The 23,485-nt window shown below is 35.5% G+C and overlaps 3 protein-coding genes and 2 non-coding genes across 5 annotated transcripts; 4 read left to right on the top strand and 1 right to left on the bottom strand.

Annotated features, from left to right (window-relative positions):
* Positions 1–2,497: 2,497 nt before the first annotated feature.
* On the top strand, positions 2,498–2,571 carry Trnan-guu (transfer RNA asparagine (anticodon GUU)). The gene has a single exon. It is a non-coding gene; the product is annotated as a tRNA-Asn (tRNA).
* A 789-nt stretch (positions 2,572–3,360) lies between these two features.
* On the top strand, positions 3,361–3,450 carry Trnay-gua (transfer RNA tyrosine (anticodon GUA)). The gene is given in 2 exon segments: positions 3,361–3,397; positions 3,415–3,450. It is a non-coding gene; the product is annotated as a tRNA-Tyr (tRNA).
* Positions 3,451–9,917: 6,467 nt separating this feature from the next.
* On the top strand, positions 9,918–14,258 carry LOC134670870 (uncharacterized). Its single transcript, XM_063528686.1, has 2 exons — positions 9,918–10,598; positions 14,089–14,258. The coding sequence occupies exons 1-2, from the start codon at positions 9,923–9,925 to the stop codon at positions 14,256–14,258; spliced, it is 846 nt and encodes a 281-aa protein (XP_063384756.1). The 5' UTR covers positions 9,918–9,922.
* Positions 14,259–17,528: 3,270 nt separating this feature from the next.
* LOC134670869 (uncharacterized) lies at positions 17,529–19,085 on the bottom strand. The gene is made up of 2 exons (XM_063528685.1): positions 18,833–19,085; positions 17,529–18,001 (listed from the first exon to the last, which is right to left on the bottom strand). The coding sequence occupies exons 1-2, from the start codon at positions 19,080–19,082 to the stop codon at positions 17,853–17,855; spliced, it is 399 nt and encodes a 132-aa protein (XP_063384755.1). The 5' UTR covers positions 19,083–19,085; the 3' UTR covers positions 17,529–17,852.
* Positions 19,086–21,319: 2,234 nt separating this feature from the next.
* Positions 21,320–23,485, top strand: LOC134670868 (uncharacterized). The gene is made up of 2 exons (XM_063528684.1): positions 21,320–21,556; positions 23,316–23,485. The coding sequence occupies exons 1-2, from the start codon at positions 21,373–21,375 to the stop codon at positions 23,483–23,485; spliced, it is 354 nt and encodes a 117-aa protein (XP_063384754.1). The 5' UTR covers positions 21,320–21,372.

Raw genomic sequence — 23,485 nt, 5'->3', positions numbered from 1 at the left:
CAGCGTCATGTTGACGTCAACACCACCAAAGGCTTTTACTTTTATTGGTTGCGTTGTAACTATTTGCAAAAGCTTCTTTACCACCTTGAGCTTCTTTTTATCTGGAATGATTATAACGTTTATTTTGTGGATTGTATAATGTATGTTAAGAGAAGAAACCACAACCGTTAATCTAACCTGCATGTTCGTTCGTTTGTTCTAGAACGAAAAGTAGTTCTAAGCATCGCGTCAAAGCGCTGACGCTGTTTTGCACACTCTGCGCTGCCTGGGCGGTGGCAGACACTATCCATGTAGAAATGAACACCCCACCGTAGAACAGCAACGTCCCAAAGAAATTGTGGTAGCCCTCGAAAGAAAATTGGACTAAGAATTAGAAAATATTAAACATTGATATTTCAATAATAGTGATAAAGACACCTACTTTGAAACCGTACAATACTGTACTGTAGCATGTATTAATATAACGAAACGCGATGATACAAAATGATGAAGCCCACTAAAACATAAAAAACACATTAAAACGAACAGTTGTTTTACAATATCGAAATGAAAACTGTAGATATACCTGAAAGCCAAGTATTTTGTTTAAGAACACAGTGCATATTATGATATTTGTGTAAGTTTAGCGCCATTTTTCTAAATTTATTGTTGGTAGTACATTGGTTTCATCACAATAATATGAGGTCCTTTCAACCACAGATCTCATAATGCAAAAACGCTTTTTAAAAATCAATAACTATTACTTATGAAAGCAGAAGAATATAAATGATCGTATTAGATTCATAATTGTTACATATTTGCCATAACTTATTTTTAAAATGTGTTTTTCAATTAAAAGACACATCAAGATTGTTTACTTTATTTCTAATGCTAAAAAAAACGAACTAATTTTGAAATCAACTGTCACATATCGGATTAAATGATTGCCTGATTAGTGATTGGTAACGTAGCAACGCAATTGTTTTAAATTTTTAATATTGCGTTACAAATAGTTTTTGTATAGAGGAAAATAATCTATGTAGGTAAATAATTTATGTAAGAAAACAGGATAAAGGCGCCCACTGATTAACAGTCAGCCGGACGGTATCGGCCTGTCAGTTGTTCGGAACTGTCAAAATTTTGTTGTAACTGAGAGGCCGATACCGTACGGCGGCGGACTGTTAATCAGTGGGTCCCTTAAAATACGGACATGCATGAAACACTATGCATGGTTGGACACGCACTTGGCCGGTTTTTTTCTTTCTACTTGTTCTCAATGATGTTTGATTCATTGATCCAATAGTCGTTTAAAGCGTGTCTAAGTACCTTAAGTAACGCAATAGCCCTTTAAGGCCTTTACACATGTCGTAATGTAACAATATGAGTCGTGTCCCGTCCACACGCGTTTCGACTATTCTAATTTATAATAGGGCCACTTTCACTGCGCAAAGCAGTGTCTAGACGGGACAATTTTTCGCACAATCTGATGAAATTGTAAATTTCGTTGTGACGTGGATGCTAAAATGAAATTGACTCCATGAGCACACAAATTATACATATTGATGGTATCGTCTTGGGTCGGCCCATTCGTTTTTCGTCAAGTTCTTAAATTAGTCCTAATCTGCTTTCGTCACTCATTCTACATTGAAAGCCACCGACAATTGTGACGAATGTAGAATGAGTGACGAAAGCAGAATAGGACTAATTTAAGAACTTGACGAAAAACGAATGGGACGACCCAAGACGATACCATATTGATGCGGTTACCGGAAAGGCGCCACTGATAAACTGATAAACTAAGATATAAGTACAATTTATACTTCTGTATGAACTTATCAGATTAATTTAACATTTATTTACATTTATGATTATAATGATGAATTTGCACGCTTGCATGCAAGCTAGGTACAAGATCTGTAACACCATATATTGTAACATCCCCATACTGTATCAATGCAAATAAATAATTTCTGATTTCTAATGAATAAATATATCTTCAAGTCTTCAAGAATGTTGAGTATGTAATCGGACACGAGAGTAAATCGGTTTGCAAGTAGGTATAATTGAGAAATATCAAACATTTATTATATTATAAATTTAATTTATTTTCGATTTACAAAAAGACAATAATACTCATTAATGTGCTCATTTAACCACAAAGCACAATCAATAAATATCAATAGAGATACCTATGTACATTATCTTAATTAATTATAAGTATTGTATTCATGTAAGTACATAGGTATCGTAACGAGTTGCATGTTTTCGTATGGAGCGCTAATTTTCACAAGGTTGTATTTGACGTAAACTTGCTGTTCCAAAAGCTACCTTCCTCAATGCGACCATGGCACATTATTCAGTGACTACGAATACAAAGATAAGGAATTTCGAACAAAACTGTATTCGATAAATCGTGATAGTAGGATGGCAGAGTTCACAACATGGTGACGTAACCTCATTTTATAGTATTATATATGTCAAAGGAACGTAATGGTGAATTTCGACGCAGGGAGCATCTGCCTCCGTGGCGCAATTGGTTAGCGCGTTCGGCTGTTAACCGAAAGGTTGGTGGTTCGAGCCCACCCGGGGGCGATGTCTTTTTGCGTTTTTTTTCATGTCGTTACACTGTTTTTTTAATAGGTCAATATTGACAGGTCACTAATTAAAGTCTTATTTTATAGAAAATAACTTTTTTGAACTTATTATTAGTTGAGGATTTTATTTGATCTAATTAAATCAATTATAATATTCAAATTCAAAAAATTCAAAATTCAAAATTATTTATTTGGTATCTAGGTGGATTTATACAATAATTTGTGGTGCATACCTCCTGTTAAGTATAGCAATACTTGTGTTAGGAGGTACCGCTCCTTTCAAACGGAGTGTATCAGGTTTAATATCAGATACATATAGTTATGCTAATCAATTTAAATGCTTTTAAGTAAGGACCTTTGAGCGCATGAGGCGAGTTATGGATAGAAATGCAACAAGCAAAGGAAGTACTGCAAGTAGGTACCTATACCTACACGTTTATTTACCGCATTTAAGATTTACTACTTGTCCTGTAGTATCTACTCTTTAAGTTCGATAAATTTTTAATCATTTTCAATCGGATTAGAATTGCAATAATTTTGTTTTATTTTGTTCAGTTTTTAAACAAAGCAAAATCAACTCTATTTCACTTCTGTATAGGTTCAAATTTCACTGACAAAATATGGATTTATTTCTTGTTATGGAGGGTAAATCGACACCGTTGTCCAGTATGTTTAGATTCTAATCATTCTTGATAAATATTTCATGATTTTTCTCTTTTTTGCTTCAGATATTCCTATCCAATACTCGCTTCGTCTTATAACCATCTATTTCGGCCACCCATCGTCACCTTCGATAGCTCAGTTGGTAGAGCGGTGGACTGTAGAGGTAATCAAAGCTGTCATCCATAGGTCGCTGGTTCAAATCCGGCTCGAAGGAATCTTTTTGGTTTTTTTTTCAATATAGAAATGAATTTCCTAGTGCTCGTAACGATGTTAATAAATTAATATTATTACCCTATTTATTTCTCTGGAACTTTATTAATTGGCTTTAGAGAGTTTTTACTGAAACGGGTTTGGTCTCGGTTTGGTAGATCTATTTAATTCTTGAAAAAAGTTTTGTACGTTATACTTAAAAAACACAAATCAAAATATGTATTTAATAAAATAATTTGATTTGTTCCCAAAGTTGTAAAGGTCCCTAGTTTGTTTGTTATGGTTAAGTGTTCAAAAACAGCGTTAATTTCATAGAACAGTTAAGTACCTACTTCATTTGCTTAAGTAGCACTTATAATATTTGGTGGGTAACTAAGTATTCGATGTTCCGGCAAAGTAACTGTATTATGAGATTAAAATTGTGCGCGAGTGGGCGAGGAATAAAAAATACATATTAGAAATGAATAACACACTGAAGCCAATTAATATACATCTTTTAACAGAAAATATTTTTGGTCTCTACAAAAATATTAGCACATTTAGCAAGCTAAAAAAAACGATTGCTTCAACAATAATTTCCATCGAATTATCTTTGTGTCTTTACGTTATTTATATCGAATTAATTAATTTAAAATATGCATATTTTACATGGGCAATTCAGTTATATTCCATTGTTTCTATCTTATTGTCCTGTTACTATTCAAAAGCTTATGTGAATTTTTTTAATTGCCTAAATTCCAACAATATACTCGTCGATTTTCAAAATGACAATATATACTCTAAACGCTTGGCTTCACATTTCAAAATTGGCCTCCTGCGATTATGGTTATACATTTTTATTTATTTTTTGATGGAAATGACTCCTAAAGTTTTCGAAGCATCCCTCAAAGAGGAAGATATAATGATAATTTTCGGCAGAACACTAAGTGTGTTCCATTTACACGTTGAATATAATTTTATATGCTATATACTCCATATTATATCTGAACAACTGCAATGCATTATGAGATCTGTTGTTGAAAGGACCTCATATTATTGTGAAGAAACCGACGTAATACCAGCAATAAATTTGGAGAAATGGCGTCAAAATTACACAAATGTCAATAAATGCACTGTGTTCTTAAATAAAATACTTGGCTTTCAGGTATATCTACAGTTTTCATTTCGATATTGTAAAACTGCTGTTCGTTTTAATGTGTTCTTTATGTTTTAGTGGGCTTCATCGTTTTGTATCATCGCATTTCGTTATATTAATACATGCTACAGTACAGTATTGTACGGTTTCAAAGTAGGTGTCTTTATCACTATTATTGAAATATGAATGTTCAATATTTTCTAATACTTAATCCTATTTTCTTTCGAGGGCTACCACAATGTTTTAGGGACGTTGCTGTTTTACGGTGGGGTTTTCATTTCCACGTGGATAGTGTCTGCAACCGCCCAGGCAGCGCAGAGTGTACAAAATAGCGCCAGCGCTTTGACGCGATACCTAGAACTACTTTTCGTTCTAGAACAAACGAACGAACATGCAGGTTAGATTAACGGTTGTAGTTTCCATTTCTCTTAACGTAATATTATACAATCCACAAAATAAACGTTATAATCATTTCAGATAAAAGGAAGATCAAGGTGGTAAAGAAGCTTTTGCAAATAGTTACAACGCAACCAATAAAAGTAAAAGCCTTTGGTGGTATTGAAGTCAACATGACGCTGGTTCCCGCGTGCCTCAGCATCGTCGCGAGCTACACTATCATCGCTCTCCAGTTCAACAACGTCGTGTAAGGCGTGACGGCGTGAGAGTGACATTGTTCATTTGTTGAACTCCCGTTGTGTTTTATGTACTAATGATTTATAAAATAAACCCTTTTTGAGAATAAAAAAAACTGTCGTTTTGCAACACTTCACACGTTATTCGATATTTATAGCGACTTGACGCTCGCTCTCCAGTTCAACACATCGACAAATCGACAACGTTGTGTTGGGACTCGCAACATGTGAGCGACTTGACGCTCTCCAGTTCAACATTCATCAACAATGTCGTCTGTGGCGTTGCAACACGGAGAGCGACGCGACGCTCTCCAGTTCAACATTTATCAACAATGTCGTGTGTGGCGTCGCAACACGGAGAGCGTCGCGACGCTCTCAAACTCGGCAACGTCGTGTACAGATGTAGTGTTCTTTTATACATAACTCATCGCTGACATGTTTAACACTCGTAGTTCGATTTAACTGTTAATAAGTCAAATTTAATTTTCTTTTGTAATTAAAGATATATAATGGGACAATCTAATACCAATCGACAGTAAGCTTAATATCTCATTAAGGCTTGTGTGGTGTGTGTCACAATACGCTGCTATGCTCAGTATGTAAAGTCACCACACGGGATTGTTATGCCATTATAGGGTTCAGTTGCTAAATTGGAAATTCTATAGCGTAAGTATTGAACAACCAATTTAGCTATGACAATTCTTAGAAAAGTTTCTTAAACTTTCTGCACCTGACGCGTACTGTAGTAGACGGAGGCGCCCGCCCATATTGGCCGTAATGCACTCGCGCACTCGTCTGCGCGTACACTCCCCCGTACTGCGCGCAACTGCGCTCGCCAACTCCTTACTCGCGGCACTGCCTGAGAGTGATTTGTTTGCGACTGGGACAGGGAGGCTGATATCTGAATGGAAGGGAGTGCTTGAAAGGATGCAAAACAGATATTCGTAGATGTAAGTTAGTTTTAAATTAGAAAATAAGTAGTTTTAAGTTATGAATCTATGTAACGCTTTGGCGCAAGCTGTAATGTTATATACAACTTGATTCAATAAATAAATAAATGACCCTACATGGCGCAACAATTGTGTAGCGTGATGGCACCTACTGTTAATCTGTTCCTTATCTTGTTAATTAATTAAAAATACTTAATACATGTAACACATTTATTGCCAAGAACACGCTAGATGTGTTCATTTTGTATTGGAAACGAGGCGCTTGATACTGAAAGTGATAATGCATTCAGTTAACTAAGTACTAATTTAATTAAAGTAGCACTCATAATAATTGGTATTTGTTATTATTTTTCACGTAACCTCAACTACCTTAAGTGACAGTAAAAGCTATAAACTACCCGCGAGCGGTGTAGAAGCATAAAATATTAAAAAACCGGGCAAGTGCGAGTCGGACTCGCGCACGAAGGGTTCCGTACCATAACGCAAAAAAAAAAAGCAAAAAAGAAACGGTCACCCATCCAAGTACTGACCACCCCCGACGTTGCTTAACTTTGGTCAAAAATCACGTTTGTTGTATGGGAGCCCCATTTAAATCTTTATTTTATTCTGTTTTTAGTATTTGTTGTTATAGCGGCAACAGAAATACATCATCTGTGAAAATTTCAACTGTCTAGCTATCACGGTTCGTGAGATACAGCCTGGTGACAGACGGACGGACGGACAGCGAAGTCTTAGTAATAGGGTCCCGTTACTTTGGGTAAGGAACCCTAAAAATGAATATCGGGCTGAAGCCAATTGATATAAATATATTAACAGAAAACATTTTTAGTCTCTACAAAAATATTAGCACATTTAGCAAGCTAAAAAAAATAATTGCGTCAACTATAATTTCCATCGAATTATCTTTGTGTTTATACGTTATTTATACCGAATTGAAAGATTTCAAATATGCATATTTGACATGCGTGATTCAGCTATATTCCATTATTTCTATCTTGCTGTCCTGTTACTATTCAAAAGCTTATGTGAAATTTTTATATTGTTTAAATTCCAACGATGTACTCGTTGATTTTCTAAATGACAATACATATTCCAAACGCTTGGCTTCACATTTCAAAATTGGCCTCCTGCGATTATGGTCATTCATATTTTTTTATTTTTTGATGATAATTATTTCCAACATTTTCGATGTACACATTGCACTTCGCAAAGAGGAAAAGATGCTGATAAATTTCGGCAGAGCACTAAGTAAGTATTCTCCGTTTACATGTTGAACACAACTTTATTTGGTATATATTCCATACTATATCTGAACAACTGCAATGTATTATGAGATCTGTTGTTGAAAGGACCTCATATTATTGTGAAGAAACCGACGTAATACAAACAATTAATTTAGAGAAATGGCGCCAAATTTATATCAATGTCAAAATATGCACAATAAGAATAAAATAAAATACTTGGAATACAGGTATATCTACAGTTTTACTAGTAATTTAGATATTTTAAAAACGTTGTTTCATTCAATATGTATTTCCTTATATTACAGCTGGCTTCATCGTTTTATATCATCGTATTACATTATGTTAAGATATGCTACACTGTGGTAGCGTATGATCTCACAGTAGGTGTCTCTATCACTTGTATGAATAAAAATATTTTTGATATATTCTAATTGCGTTATTTTCTTTCGAGGGTCACCACAACGTTTATGTAATATCACCGTTTTTCCTTGGGGTGTTGTTTTCTGCATGGATAACATGTGCTACAGCCCAGGCAGCGCAGAATGTAAAAAAGAGCGCTAACGGTCTGACGCGTTGTTTAAAACTACTTATGGTACTAGAACAAGCGGACGAACATGCAGGTTAGATTATCGCTTGTCATTTTGAGTTTTTTTGACGTGATAATGTCTTATAAATCGATGAACAGTGGTAGCATGCACGAAAAAGTGTCACGTTGTGGTGAAATCTCCATGGTAACGTTGTGGACAGATCTCCATGGTAACGTCACGTAATGTAATGGTAATATTTTCTTATGACGCTATCACGCAAAATTATCGTCCGTAAACCGAGTTTACAGACAACCATATTTTTTTTAAATCATAAACGCTTTAAATAAATGTTTCAACTATTTCAGATGAGATGAAGCTAAAGGTAGTAAAAGAACTATTGCGGATTGTCACAATAAGACCAATAAAGGTTAAAGCCTTTGGTGGTATAGATGTCAACATGACGCTCATTCCGGCGTGCCTCGCCGTCGTCGGATGCTACACTGTCGTCGCTCTCCAGTTCAACAATGTCGTATAAAGCGTGACGACGATGACGTTCGACGACGACGTGAGAGCCATGCAACGCGACGACGTTCTTCAGTCCAACAATGTCTAGTAAATCGTCGCTCTCCAGTTCAACAATGTCGTATAAAGCGTGACGACGACGTGAGAGCCACGCAACGCGACGACGTTCTTCAGTCCAACAATATCTAGTAAATCGTCGCTCTCCAGTTCAACAATGTCGTATAAAGTGTGACGACGTGAGAGCCACGCAACGCGACGACCTTCCCCAGTTCAACAATGTCGAGTAAATCGTCGATTCGTCGCTTTCCGAGTCGCTCCACGTCTCGACGCTCTCCGATTTAATAAAGCATTTTAGTCATAACATAAATAATCATTATATTTCTATTTACTACCAGGTAGGTAGGTCCAACTCCGAGAAAGAGGTCAACCGCCGAATCCAACTCGGTTGGGCAGCGTTCGGGAAACTACGTAATGTCTTTTCGTCCGACATACCTCAGTGCCTCAAGACGAAGGTCTTTAATCAATGTGTGTTGCCAGTGATGACTTACGGCTCCGAAACGTGGTCTTTCACTATTGGCCTCATCTCAAAACTCAAAGTCGCTCAACGAGCTATGGAGAGGGCTATGCTCGGAGTTTCTCTACGTGATCGAATCAGAAATGAGGAGATCGGTAGACGAACTAAAGTCACCGACATAGCCCACCGGATTAGCAAGCTGAAGTGGTAATGGGCAGGCCACATTGCACGCAGAGAAGATGGCCGATGGGGTCGAAAAGTGCTCGAGTGGAGACCACGGACTAGCAAGCGCAGCGTAGGACGTCCACCCACAAGATGGACAGACGACCTTGTTAAGGTCGCCGGAAGACGCTGGATGCGGTCGTATGTACAGTTTTTTATGAAATAAAAATTTTGTATTTTTTATTTGTATTTTGTATACATTAATAATGTTAGATACAAGGCTCCTGGTCCTAGACGTAACTTGAGGAGATATATCTTAATATTCCAATAATTGAAGACATTTAGATTAATAAATAAAATAAATAAATAGCCAGAGCGACCAGACGAAGTAGCGGGAAAAGTTTAGTAATAATAATTATATTATTTTTGTATTACATGCGTTGCGATACGATACCGGTCAGTTTGATGTAATTTCGAAACTTCTAATTTTGAAATAAATATGAAAAATAACTGAAATAGAACTATGGCCTCAATAGTTTTAATTCCGTTATTTCATTTTGTACCCCGTGCACTTCACTAATGACATCATTAAAGAAAAAGTTAAGCACTTGCATTGTTACATTTATTATGTATTAAACATTTACTTACTAAAATATTGATGGAAAAGTAAGTAGCACATAATGGTAATCTTTTATTTTTGGAGATAATGTAGTAACTTACGACACATCAACAAACATTTACTACACATCTGCTTGTCGTAGTATTAGAAGAGAAACATTAAATATAGAAAATGAAAATCAAGCAAAAATCATTTAAAATACTGAATTTCACAGAAAACGTATTTGGGATCTATAGAAATATTAGCACTTTTAGCAAAATAGGAAAAACGATAGGAGTGGTTTTAATTTCTACTGAATTGTTTTTGTGTTTGTATATAGTTTTCACTAAATTCAACAATTCTAAAAATGCATATACGTGTATTGCTCAGTTAAATTCTATACTTTCTATTTTGTTGTCTTGTTACTATTCGAAAACATACGTTAAATTTCTTAGTTGCTTAAATGCCAATGATGTATTGGTTGATTTTCAAAATGACAAGATATATTTTAAACGTTTGGCTAGATATTTTAAAATTGGCCTATTTCGATTATGCGCATATTTAATTCTTTATTGTTTAATGTTATTTATTATGGCATTTTTCAATGTTAACATTTCATCCCGCAAAGGAGAGGAAAGGATATTGACTCTCGCCAGAGTGCTAAGTATAATGCGTTTACATGTTGAATGCAACTGTATTTATTATACATTTCATACAATATCTGAACAACTGCAATGTATTATGAGATCTGTCGTTAGAAGCAAATTATTTTATCAAGAAGATAGCGCTCAAATGATCAATCTAGAAAAATGGCGCCAATACTACACAAATGTGAAAAAAAGCACAGGATACTTTAATCAAATTTATGGTATACAGGTACAGCTTTACTGTTATGTTGGTTCTTATTGATAACTTGCAATAATGTTGCATTTAATGTCTTATTAAAATGTTGCAGCTCACTTCGGCTTTTTGTATCATCGCAATACGTTATGTTGTGATATGCTACACCGCCGTTTTGTTTGGTATCAAAGTAAGTGGCTACCAAAACGTTTTAAGAGTAATACCTTATGTACTTGGGATATTGATTTCCATTTTTATAATGGGTGTGACGGTTCGCGCGGCGCAGAATATACAAACCAGTGCCGCAGCTCTCACGCGCTGCTTAAACCAAATACTCGCACGTGGCGAAGGCAATATCCATTCAGGTAAGATTTACCTTTGTAGTTTTAATTTCTTTTAAATAATATTATTTCATTATTAACTAGTAAAAAAAACAGTGACTAAAAACACGGGAGTTTAAACCGTAATATTTGTTCATTTTAATATATTACGAGTTTAAATGGACTGATAATTATAAATTTATACCAATTTTTTTTTCCTATAACAAATAAATATCCTGCTTATTTCAGATCAAAACAAGCTAAGGGCAATAAAACAGCTAGTAAGAATAGTTTCATCAAGACCAATAAAAGTGACAACCTTTGGTGGAATTGACATCAACATGACGTTAGTTCCCGCGTGCCTCACGGTCGTCGCGAGCTACACTGTCGTTACTCTCCAGTTCAACAACATCGTATAATACGACCGCTCTCCAATTCAACAATGTCTCGTAATATGTGGAATGCCATTCAGGCAATAAAAAATAAAAATCATTCAACTGGACAAACATTACAGCTTGAAATTTACTGTATTCTTAACACCTGCATATTTCTCTACTTATTTTTAATAAATGTATGGTGAAACCTGCGGCGGGCTCGGATTAGTTAGGTACCTACTTATTTTTTTGTTTTATTTTAATTTTAGATGTAATTCTTCAGAATGTACAGTCGACCGTCAAAGATATGTTTACATTTTCCTTATTACAAAGGAGTAAGGTGCAAAAGTGTAAACATATCTTTGACGTCGACTGTAACTATTTAAATTATAAATTCCATAATTAAAAGCTTACCGCGGGGGCTTAACTTAAAACTTTTATATGTTTTGTAGTTAACTATTTTCTATAGTTTTAATTGTGATTTTATATATCAGTTCAGTTTACCCATGCACATTATTAAATGAAATAAGTATTAATAAATTTTGCTGTCGATTTTAATTTTAAGTGTGTTTGATTACCTAATTATGCCATGCCTGCACTCACTACTACCATAGTTACATCATGTATAGGAAGGGTTGGTATATATAAGTGCAAGAGCGTGCGACTATACAGCCTACAATATACTATTATAATTTGTTCTCTAGGTTGGGAAGTCCGATGGCAATCGCTATCATAAATAAAAAGCGGCCAAATGCGAATCGGACTCGCCCATTAAGGGTTCCGTTAGCAGCAATTAAGCAACAATAAAATTACGGTTTACGATTTATGACGTATTAAAAAAACTACTTACTAGATCTCGTTCAAACCAATTCAAAAGGGGGGGAGGGACACACATTTTACCACTTTGGAAGTGTCTCTCGCGCAAACTTGAATAGTTTGCGCGAAAATATTTTTGTGTGAAAATCTTAATGCAGTTCACAGAATACATCTACTTACCAAGTTTCAACAGTATATAGTTCTTATAGTTTCGGAAAAAAGTAGCTGTGACATACGGACGGACAGACAGACAGACAGACATACAGACAGACAGACATGACGAATCCATCAGGGTTCCGTTTCCTTCTATTTGGCTACGGAACCCAAACCAGTGTCAACGACAATCCTTGATTCAAAATTAGTTAATAAGTGAATTTATTGTCATTTTATTAAACATTTACTTATTAGTTATTACGATTACTTAGCACATACTTAGTATAAATTTTAATATGTTTTATGTAATAACTCCTGTCAAATCAACATGTATTAACTACCTATTTGCTTTAATAATTACAAATATATACAAAATCTAAATTATTTAGAGTAGTAGATAGACAAGATTACAGAACCAACACTAGCATTTTCGCCAACGTAGTGCCAGCACTATCTATTTTACTTAAAGAATACAATGATAAAGCGATTCCCAACAATTTCCATTCCTTAGCTAGTATTAATTGATTAAAAATACCTATGTCATATACACGATGGCAGTCACTTAATTTGATTAAAGTAGCACTTATAATATATGGTATTCATTATTATTTCTGGAATCGCGTAGTACGTCAAGCGATATTAACAAACATAAACTCCCTGCGAGCGGGCTAAGAGTATAAAGTATTAGAAATGAATATCGGACTGAAGCCAATTGACATATTTATTTTATCAGAAAACATTTTTGGTCTCTTCAAAAATATAAGCACTTATAGCAAGCTAAGAAAAACAATTGCAATCACCATAATTTCTATTGAATTATCTTTGTGTTTATACGTTATTTATACTATTGAATTCACAAATTTTAAAGACGCATATTTAACTTGTTTCTTTCAGTTAAATTCTATTGTTTCTATTTTAATGTCCTATTATTATTCAAAAGCGTATATCAAATTTATAAATTGCTTAAATTTCAACGATATACTTGTTGATTTTTTACATGACAAGATATATTTCAAACGCTTGGCTTCACATTTTAAGATTGGCCTCAAGCGAATCTGCGCGTTCATATTTCTTTATATTGTGACGGTAATAACTTCTGAAATTTACGATGTACACATTGTAGTCCGCAAAGGGGAACAAAGAGTTGTCCTTTTTGGCAGAGCACTAAGTGTGCTTCGTTTACATGTTGAATACAATTTTATTTGCTATACATTCCATACTGTATCTGAACAACTGCAATGCATAACGAGATCTGTTGATGGAAGAAATTTATATCATTGTGAAGATGGCGACGTAACACAAACGATAAATTTAGAGAAATGGCGCCAAAATTACATAAACATCAAACAATGCACTGTCTTTTTAAATGAAATATTTGGCATACAGGTATATCTAAAATTTTACTGTTAATTTTAATATTTTAAGAATGTTGTTTACTTTAATGTCATTTTATTATTTCAGTTGGCTTCATCGTTTTGTATCATCGCAATACGCTATATTAATACATGCTACAGTACAGTAATTTATGGGCTCAAAGTAGGTCTCTACCACAAAATTATTTTAAAATAAAAATATGTGTAATATTTTCTAATAGTCCTATTTTCTTTCGAGGGCTATCTAAATTTCGGAATGTTGCTGTTTTACGGTGGGGTGTTCATTTCCATGTGGATAATATATGCAACCGCCCAGGCAGCGCAGAGTGTACAAAACAGCGCCAGCGCTTTGAGGCGTTGTATAAAACTACTTTTCGTACTAGAACAAGCGAGCGAACATGCAGGTTAGATTAACGGGTGTTTTCGTCTCTTTATATACATACATTATAAAAATCATTAAATAAATGTTTTAATCTTTTCAGATGAAAATAAGCTAAAGATGGTAAAACAGCTTTTGCAAATAGTTACAACGCGACCAATAAGAGTAAAATCTTTTGGTGGTATTGACGTCAACATGACGCTGATTCCCGCGTGCCTCAGCATCGTCGCAAGCTACACTATCATCGCTCTCCAGTTCAACAACATCGTGTAACGCGTCGCTCTCCGATTCAACAATATCATATAATGTAATGATCTAAAATATGGAATGGCACACAGCCAATAAAAATATTGCAAATACATACCTAACAATGAAAAACTCTTACCAATAAACATTTTTTCTAATTTATTAAACGCTCACACGAGACGACGCCCAGGATCGCGCAAAGTGGAGGAAATCATGTAGGAAAGCGGACCCTGGCAAGGGCCGGGATAACGCTAGGTAGAAGAAGATTAAAAAAAGGAAGTACAGTGAAACCTGGTTAATTGGCACCTGGATAAATGGAAAACCTCAATAATTGCAACCAAAAGTCCGGTCCCGGTCCCTTGAGACCAAAAGGCCTCTATAATTGAAATTTTGGGACCTCTATAATTGCAATTTAGATTTTAGTGCTTTTCGTAATTTTGCCTCTATAATTGACCACATCGCAACTTAAGACCTCTATAATTGACACTGCTAAAAAATCCGTTATTTTTGCTCTTGTTTTTACCTCTATTATTGAAACGAGTCTTGCTTATTACCTCTGTAATTGAAATAATATAGTTGTATACAGCAGAAACAATATTTTAATAGCAATGATCATTTTATTTATATCTATAAAATTATAACAGTCATAATACACTTAAATACGGGAATTATACAAATATGGTTTTAAAAAGTAAACTGTAAACAATTTGTAACTAGCTATAACATATTTTACATCAATACCTAAACTATGTAACGTAATATGTACTTGTATAGTTTGTCAAAGGGCCGTCTCATTTCAATCATATACAGAGAGAATCTTACTATCTTTGTCCTACACTAGTACTAGCACCCAAAAGAAAAGGATGAGTATAGTTTTCCTGGTTCTTACTGACTGACAAATTGGTTTGACCAACTATATCTCAGGTATTTCGTGTTACTACGTCAGTGTAGGTACTCAGTGTATTTTAGGTGCCTATTGGGCAATAAAAATGTGACGTCCCACAGTAAAGGTACCTTATGGCGGTTGGCGCTTACGCTATTATTAACGCCGCTCCAATATTATTGCGGCGCTATCTGACGTAAGCGCCAGCCGCCATAAGGTACCTTTTGCCGTAGAACATCACAGATTATTATAATAGTAACAAAAACGTATGTAGCTACTTAAATAACTTTGTAGGATACTTCCCGTGGAACTAAAACTATGAAATTTAAAGTAATATCATCATACACTACAAGTACAAAAAAAAAATTAAATTTACGTTTCATTTACATTGCATTGTATCAAAAATAAAATGGACCTTAATATAGAATACATAGGACTCACCGCCGAGCATTCATACTGTGTCGCGGGCCCGCGACGGATCTGCGGGCCTAGCCAAGCTGACAATCGCAGTCGCTTCTACAACGAAACGCTTTGTGTCTCTTTATCACTCTTCCATATTAGTGCGATAGTGACAGTTGCGTTTCGATCGCTACGGGGCGTAAGCGGTTGGCATGTTGGCTACGTGGCCTGACCCGCGCTCTATGTGATGGCTCCTCTACACGATGGGCCAGCGTCAGCTACTCCAAGGGACGCAGCCATGCGGTAGAATGAGACAGCAATATCACTTGCTCCCTCTAACGCATAAATGCGTCCCTTGGAATGGCCGGCGCTGGCCCATCGTGTAGAGGAGCCCTGAAGGGCATAGACATGCATTGCACCCGCACGCAATCGACCGCCCTCGCTTTGTGTGTGGGTTAAGCTAAAGTTTTTCGTTATTTATGCCATAATAAAATGCGTTTCAGGTTAATGATTTCATACATTTTTAGGGTTCCGTACCTAAAATGGAAAAAACGGAACCCTTATAGGATCACTCGTGCGTCTGTCTGTCCGTCTGTCACAGCCTATTTTCTCGGAAACTACTGGACCAATTAAGTTGAAATTTGGTACACACATGTAAATTTGTGACCCAAAGATAAACATGTTTTTTTTTTTATAATTTGAAAATACATAGGCTTGAAGTTAATTAAGAAAATAGCAAACAAATGACCATTCCCCCCCCTTTATCTTCGAAACTACTGGGCCTAAAATATTGAAAAAAATACACAAAATAGTTCTTTGCCTGTAGATAACAGGAAAACCTATTAGAAATGTGCAGTCAAGCGCGAGTCGGACTTATGTACGGAACCCTAGAAACGCGAGTCCGACTCGCACTTGGCCGGTTTTTTTTCTAATAACATAAGGAAGATGTTGAAATGTAAGTAAATATTCTTTATTGTGCACCATATAGTTAGTAGAAATGAAATACAGTTAAAAGCTAGGTAGCAACAGGCGGTTTTATCGTTAAGAAGCGATATCTTCCATACAACCTTTCAGTATTGGAAACTTAATTAGTTCTGCTTGTTATGCTATTCGCAGCCTTAGGGATGAATTGACTGTTGAACAACTTAGGATGGTGTACTTTGCTCTTGTAGAATCCAAACTCCGCTACAGTATAAAACTTTGGGGCAATAGCTACAGATACAACATAAATCGCGCTTTCGTGGCCCAAAAAGATGCTATACGTGCTATCACTAGGCTTCCTCCATGGGGAAGTTGTAGAGAACACTTTAAGAGTCTGAGAATACTTACTGTACCTAGCCTCTACATACTAGTTCTTTTAACGGATGTTATCAAGCATCGAAATCGTTATGAAACGGAATCCGAAATGGTGTTGCGGGAAGCCTCTAGGACTAAGAACTTGACTCCAAAATTAGCTCCGAGACTGGAGGTTGTAGAACACAGCGCCAGAGTTCAAGCGGTCAGATTGTTTAACAAGATGCCTACAGATTTTAAAGTTTTAAAATGCGCCGCAACTTTTAGAGATAAGTTAAAAGTATATTTGTTAGAAAAATGCTGTTATGACATTAGTGATTTTTAATGTAACACTTATTATTTATTGTTGCTGACATAAACTTATATACTTAATTGATTATTATTGATTTATTTTCTTACTTTATTATGAATTTGCTGTGGTTGTTTGTTGAAACGTTTAATGTCATAATAGAATTTATTTATTGAATAATCATGTATGTCTTGCATGCGTTTTTGTTTTGTTCACTAGGTTAATCATAATTGTATATATGTATATTGAATATTCAAACACGATGTAAATTGTTCTTGAATAAATAAACTGAAACTGAGTAGCAGGAAACTAAGGACTGACAAAATTGAACGAGTATGACATGACATTGGAATGTTTAAATATAGATTTGTATAAGGTTTATAAATATGTAAATAAATGTCACAAGATCAACATAGTTACAATACATTACAATGTAAACTAAATTAAAAAAAATTCAAATTGAATTAATATAAAAAATTAGGCCGTTATTAGACAATTGTCCAACGTGACAATAAAATATGTACTTTATAAACGAAATATATATTAGGTGTCTTTCGTATTCATGAGGTGTTAAAGTATTATACATAATGATATATTATTCACAAGCTAAGCTATATCAAATTTACTTACAACTAAAGGCACACAGTCTCAGCTAGCCTACACATATTATTTTATTTTCTTAACATTATCCCTACTTAAAAATGATTACTACACTCCCGTCTTAAAGTTATACAGAGTGACATGACGTTATACGGCATTATACGACGTTGTTGAACTGCAGAGCGACGACGGTATATGATACGATGAGCCCAACGCACGCGGGGACCAGCGTCATATTGACGTTCACGACGCCAAATGTTTTGATGTTTATCGGTTGATTTAATATAACACGTAAAAGCTGCAGTACTTTAAGCCAAACAAACCATAAAAAAACGTTATGAACCAAATGTTATGCACTTTGTGTTTTTACCTGTTTGTAAGTACGTTTGTAAGTGTAGTTGTATCAAACAGCGTGACAAACTGTCCGCGTTGTTCTTTAGATTTTGCGCCGATCGAGTAAAATTTATTAAAATTGCGATGGAGAATAAAACAGCAACATACGTCGCTACAGCACTGCCAACTTCGAGCCTCGAAGAATAACCCTTAAAAATAACAGTTGTGTAAACCCTTTCCATACTATTTTGATCTGATCAATAGAAACGGTAACAATAGGGTTGCAACAGCACTAAACTAAGCTTAAAAATTTCGAAAACCGGATCGACCAAAAAAAATTTGTTTAATGATAGAATCTGGTCACAAATTTTCACAAGAATCGGTTGAGAATTGTGACTAGTAGAGGAGAACATCCAGACATACGAAAGCAAAATGCCCGAGTCAAAACGTAGACCTTCGCTATGCTTCGGTCAATAACACGGTAAATGCACAACAATGCAAAACAAAGCAAGAGACATTATCAGTTACAAGCTACATCTCCCGAATTTCTCGCCTAGAACTATTACTTGCCTTCATCCCACTGCAGACAAATCTGTAAAATACTGAAATATAATTTGCAACAAATAAGAAGAGCAACCATGACATCTGCAATAAATAATAGCGGGTTTTGTAAGTTATATTTATTAGATACACTAGTAATACTAATATTAAACTTGGCATGATCTATAATTTTATTTGAGTAAGTACATACCTGTATACCGTAAATTTCGTTAATAAAATTGGAACTTTTTTAAACATTCGAACAGTTGTGAAGCCATTGGTTGAGATTTTTTGATGAGTTTTCGACGTCGTTTTCATCCTTTATTATTGTTACACTTGTAGAAGAATCAATGGCCTGTTCCTTTTTTATTGATCGTATAATGCAACGCAATTGCTCAGACAAAGTGCAGAGTGTGCAGTTTATAACGGCCAACTCGATGTGGAAACGAAGATTAACTAGCGCTCTATTGATTAATAATAATAATAAGCTAGTGGCGTCAATATGGTGGAACATATTGATTCTTGTTACTCCTATTAAGCAAACTGATATAAAATATCCGAACCAGAGATAAAATTCCAATTTTAGAGAAGTGGTCAGGTTACTTCTGTAAACATTGTCACTATTGAATATAATATTATTGGTCTGTATATTGCCAATAAACCTCAAGTATGTTCTAGAGTAATAGCATGACAGCAATATTGAACCAAATGATATTGTGTTCGTCAATACAAACTCTGAAATACTGTCTATGGTGCCTACCCTCAATATAATAAATATTACAGACACTGCTAAAATTAATTCGACGAACAATCTTAAAAATACAGATAACTTTCCAGGAATACTCCTCGCCACAAACCTCCGGCTAAAACCGAAAATGTCTTCTATTACCAACAATATTTTTAACCATTTTAGTTCGACAATCATTTTTTTATGAATTTTAATCAGCAGAGTAGGTACCCAATACTAACTGAGCCGAGTCACTATTCCCCGACGGGAAAAAGTGTTGGTAATGACCTAACGATCCATTTTTTTACTAATGGTTGTTGTTAGTACAGTAAAGGGCCAAAAAGAATGCACATCGGCAATCATCGCATTTCCGAATACAAACGAATGCTCATTTCCATGTACATCAATTATTAGGTTAGTCGTTTATCAGAATTTGAATTTAGAACTAAGTACTTTATTGTTGTTTTGTTTTGATTTCACGTGAAATATATAGAGCTGTAAAACACGATGTAACTTTTTTTAATTATTGCTATATTCTTGTTAGGGAAAAATAATCTTCATAAATATATATTTTATATAAGATCGACAAAAAGTGTAATATTGTAATGACAAATCTCTGTTGAACCTAAATAATTACTTACATTAACATCCTCATGTTTTTTAAATTGGTTGGCTTCAGATAAAAAATATTTATAAACATTGTGGATAATTTCGCTTGACTGGTAGAGTAACGGCTTACCTTTTTTCCCTATAGATGCCATAGTACAAATTAAATTTTATAGGGGTTTTAGCAGCTCTATATATATATTGACTTAGATAGGCGACTGCACTCTCTCGCATTTGAACCATGACTGACAAAACAAACGTCATGGTGTGTGCGACACAGATATCGCTATACGAAGTCGAAATTAGCCGATTGCCTCTTTCTAAAGCTCGATGTGCATTCTTTTTGGCCCTTTACTGTACCTAATTTTATTAATTGAATACTTCAAGTAAATAAAAAAAAAACTATTAATTTATCTGAGTACCTTCGATTTGAAAGTAATTACCAAGTTTATATATGTACCTCAGTATATGAATATGTCAAGTTTGGTGTTTGGAGAACTTCTCGTTTAACAGAATTATTCCCACGTCTATACCTATACTTAAATACTATTGTATACTTACTGACTTATAACGATGTGTTATTAATAATAAATTTCATTTCATAAATATTTGATTGTCCTAATGTAATGTTACGCATAAAACTCGTTTCGCATAATTATTTTGCTCCAGCCGAAACAGAAAGTATTTTCGAAAATATTTTACATAGGTTGTCTAAAATAGGGTAGATTAGGTTTGTTTCCTGGGGTGAGGGGGGGGGGAGAGCCTGACCCTACCTACCCACTACACCCACTCCGCCTGCTGCGGACTTTTAAAAGCTATGATTAATGAATTGTATTTTTATTTCCTTGAAGTATTTAATTAACTAAATTAGTAATAAAAATAGTTATATAAAACTGCGTCATTCATTACGAGTACCCCAAGGGTTAGTATTGGGTATTACTGATTTGGATTAATAAAAAAAATGATTGTGGAGTCAAAATGGTTGGAAGTATTATTGATAATAGAAGACATCTTCGGTGTTGGCTGGAGGTTTGCCACGTGGAGTATTCCTGGAAAGTTATCTGTATTTTTAAGATTGTTGATCGAATTCAGTTTATCAATATTTGTTATCCAGAGGAATGATACTATAAACAGCATTTTAGGGTTTATATTGACGAACTCACTATCATTTGGTTCCATATTGCTGTCATGCTATTACTCTAAAACATTCTTGAGGTTTATTGGCAATATTCATACTAATAATATTTTCTTAAGTGACAGTGTGTATAGAAGTAACCTGGCCACGTCACAAAAATTGGAAGTTTGTCTCTGGTTCGGATATTTTGTATCAGTTAGCATAGTAGCAATGATAAAATTTACTATGTTTTACCATGATAACGCCACTAGCACTATATTAGTAGTTATGAATAAATTGCTAGTTAATCTCCGTTTCCATATCGAGTTTGCAGTTATAAACTGCATACTCTGCACTATGTCTGAGCAATTGCAGTGCATTACACGATCAATAAAAAAGGAACAGCCCATTGATTCTTCTGCAAGTGTAACATTAATAAAAGATGAAAACGACGTCGAAAACTTATCAAGAAATCTCGGCCAATTGCTTCTCAACTATTCTAATGTTAAAAAAAGTTCCGATCTTTTTAACAAAATTTACGGTATGCAGGTACTAACTCTTAATATAATATAATATAAATTATTATAACAAGTGTAATATTAGTAATATAAGTATATAATATAATATAATAACGAATCCTCTGTTTGTTGCAGATGTCATGGTTGCTCTGCATATTTGTTTCATATTATATTACATTATTTTACAATTTTGTCTGCAGTGGGATCAAGGCAAGTAATAGTTCAGCCAGGGATAGACTAGGTTATGGCTCCTCTACACGATGGACCAACGCCGGCCACTCCAAGGGACGCATTTATGCGTTAGAGGGAGCAAGTGATATTGCTATCTGATTCTACCGCATGGCTGCGTTCCTTGGAGTGGCCGGCGTTGGCCCATCGTGTAGACTTGCCATTAGAAATGTCCCACGACATGTGTCGTCAGCGAGCGGGTGATGTGGCGCGACGTTGACGGACTTTGCTCGACATATCTGGTGACATCGTATGAAAAGCAATTTCGCCCGACATGTCGAGCGAAATTGCTTTGCCATAGCAACCGACAACATCGCTGGCGACACGTGTCGTGGGTCATTTGTCGCCTAGTTTATCGCTAGCTATACCTGTTATTATCTCTCCCTTTCTTTTACATTGATCATTTGTCATTAATAAAAAATCATCAACTAGTGATATCTGACGCACAAATCAAATACATAATAAATTCTGAAAATTACCTTAGGTTAAGTGCTTAAGTGTCTTAATTTGTATTATTACCTAATCCTAATACATAGTCTTTAAAATATGGATAATTAGTTGTCCATTTCCATTGAGCAGATCAAGATAGTATGATGTCCTCCGTCGGGCTCTTGTTAGTGCCAAAGTACCTGCAGTCCTCGAGCCCAGCGGTCTGGCCAGGGATGACGGCAAGAGACCCGACGGAATGACACTGGTGCCTTGGAGCATGGGTCGGCCGCTAGTTTGGGACGCTACTTGCGTTGATACCCTGGCACCGTCCCATGTTCCAAGCACCAAAGACTCTGCTGGCGCTGCGGCTTCCTCAGCCGAAAGCCTCAAGCGCCGCAAATATGCCGCTCTGGGAAGCAGCTACATATTTGCGGCGTTTGGTGTCGAAACTTTGGGGCCGTGGGGGCCAAGTGCGCGTCGACTGTACAAAGACTTGTCGGCGCGCTCAATAGAGGCTTCTGGTGACCAGAGGGCTGGCCACTATTTCGCCCAGCGTATTAGCATCGCTATACAGCGGGGAAATACGGCCAGCCTTCTGGGCACCTTGCCCGTTGACGGCGACCTGGGGCAAATTTTTTATCTTTAGTTTTGTAAGTTTTATTATGTTTGTTTATTCCTTTCTTTGTTTTTATCAATAAATAAAAAGATAGTATGTAAAATTATGTAAATGGTTTACACAACTGTTATTTTTAAGGGCTATTCTTCGACGCTCGAAGTTGGCAGTGCTGTAGCGACGTATGTTGCTGTTTTAATCTCCATAACAATTGTAATAAATTTTACTCGATATACGCAAAATCTAAAGAACAACGCGGACAGTTTGTCACGCTGTTTGATACAACTACACTTACAAACGTACTTACAAACAGGTAAAAACACAAAGTGCATAACATTTGGTTCATAACGTTTTTTTATGGTTTGTTTGGCTTAAAGTAATGTTCAATATAATTTGCTGTGCATGTAGAACCTTTTTAGAGTTTTGAATGCAGACTCTACAGAGTAAACGCCTCATTAATATTTGTACTTGGTTACATAACTGATATTATATGTAAGTATTATAATTTTCAGATAATATAGAGCAAAAGGAACTACTGCAGCTCCTACGTGTTATATTAAATCAACCGATCTACATCAAAACGTTTGGCGTTGTGAACATCAATATGACGCTGGTCCCCGCGTGCGTTGGGCTCATCATATCATATACCGTCGTCGCTCTACAGTTCAACAACGTCGTATAA

The sequence above is a fragment of the Cydia fagiglandana genome, chromosome 14 (genome assembly GCF_963556715.1).
Source record: "Cydia fagiglandana chromosome 14, ilCydFagi1.1, whole genome shotgun sequence".
Lineage (NCBI taxonomy): Eukaryota > Metazoa > Arthropoda > Insecta > Lepidoptera > Tortricidae > Cydia > Cydia fagiglandana.
The sequence above is the reverse complement of the archived record's forward strand: the minus strand, read 5'-3'. Positions and strand labels throughout refer to the sequence as shown.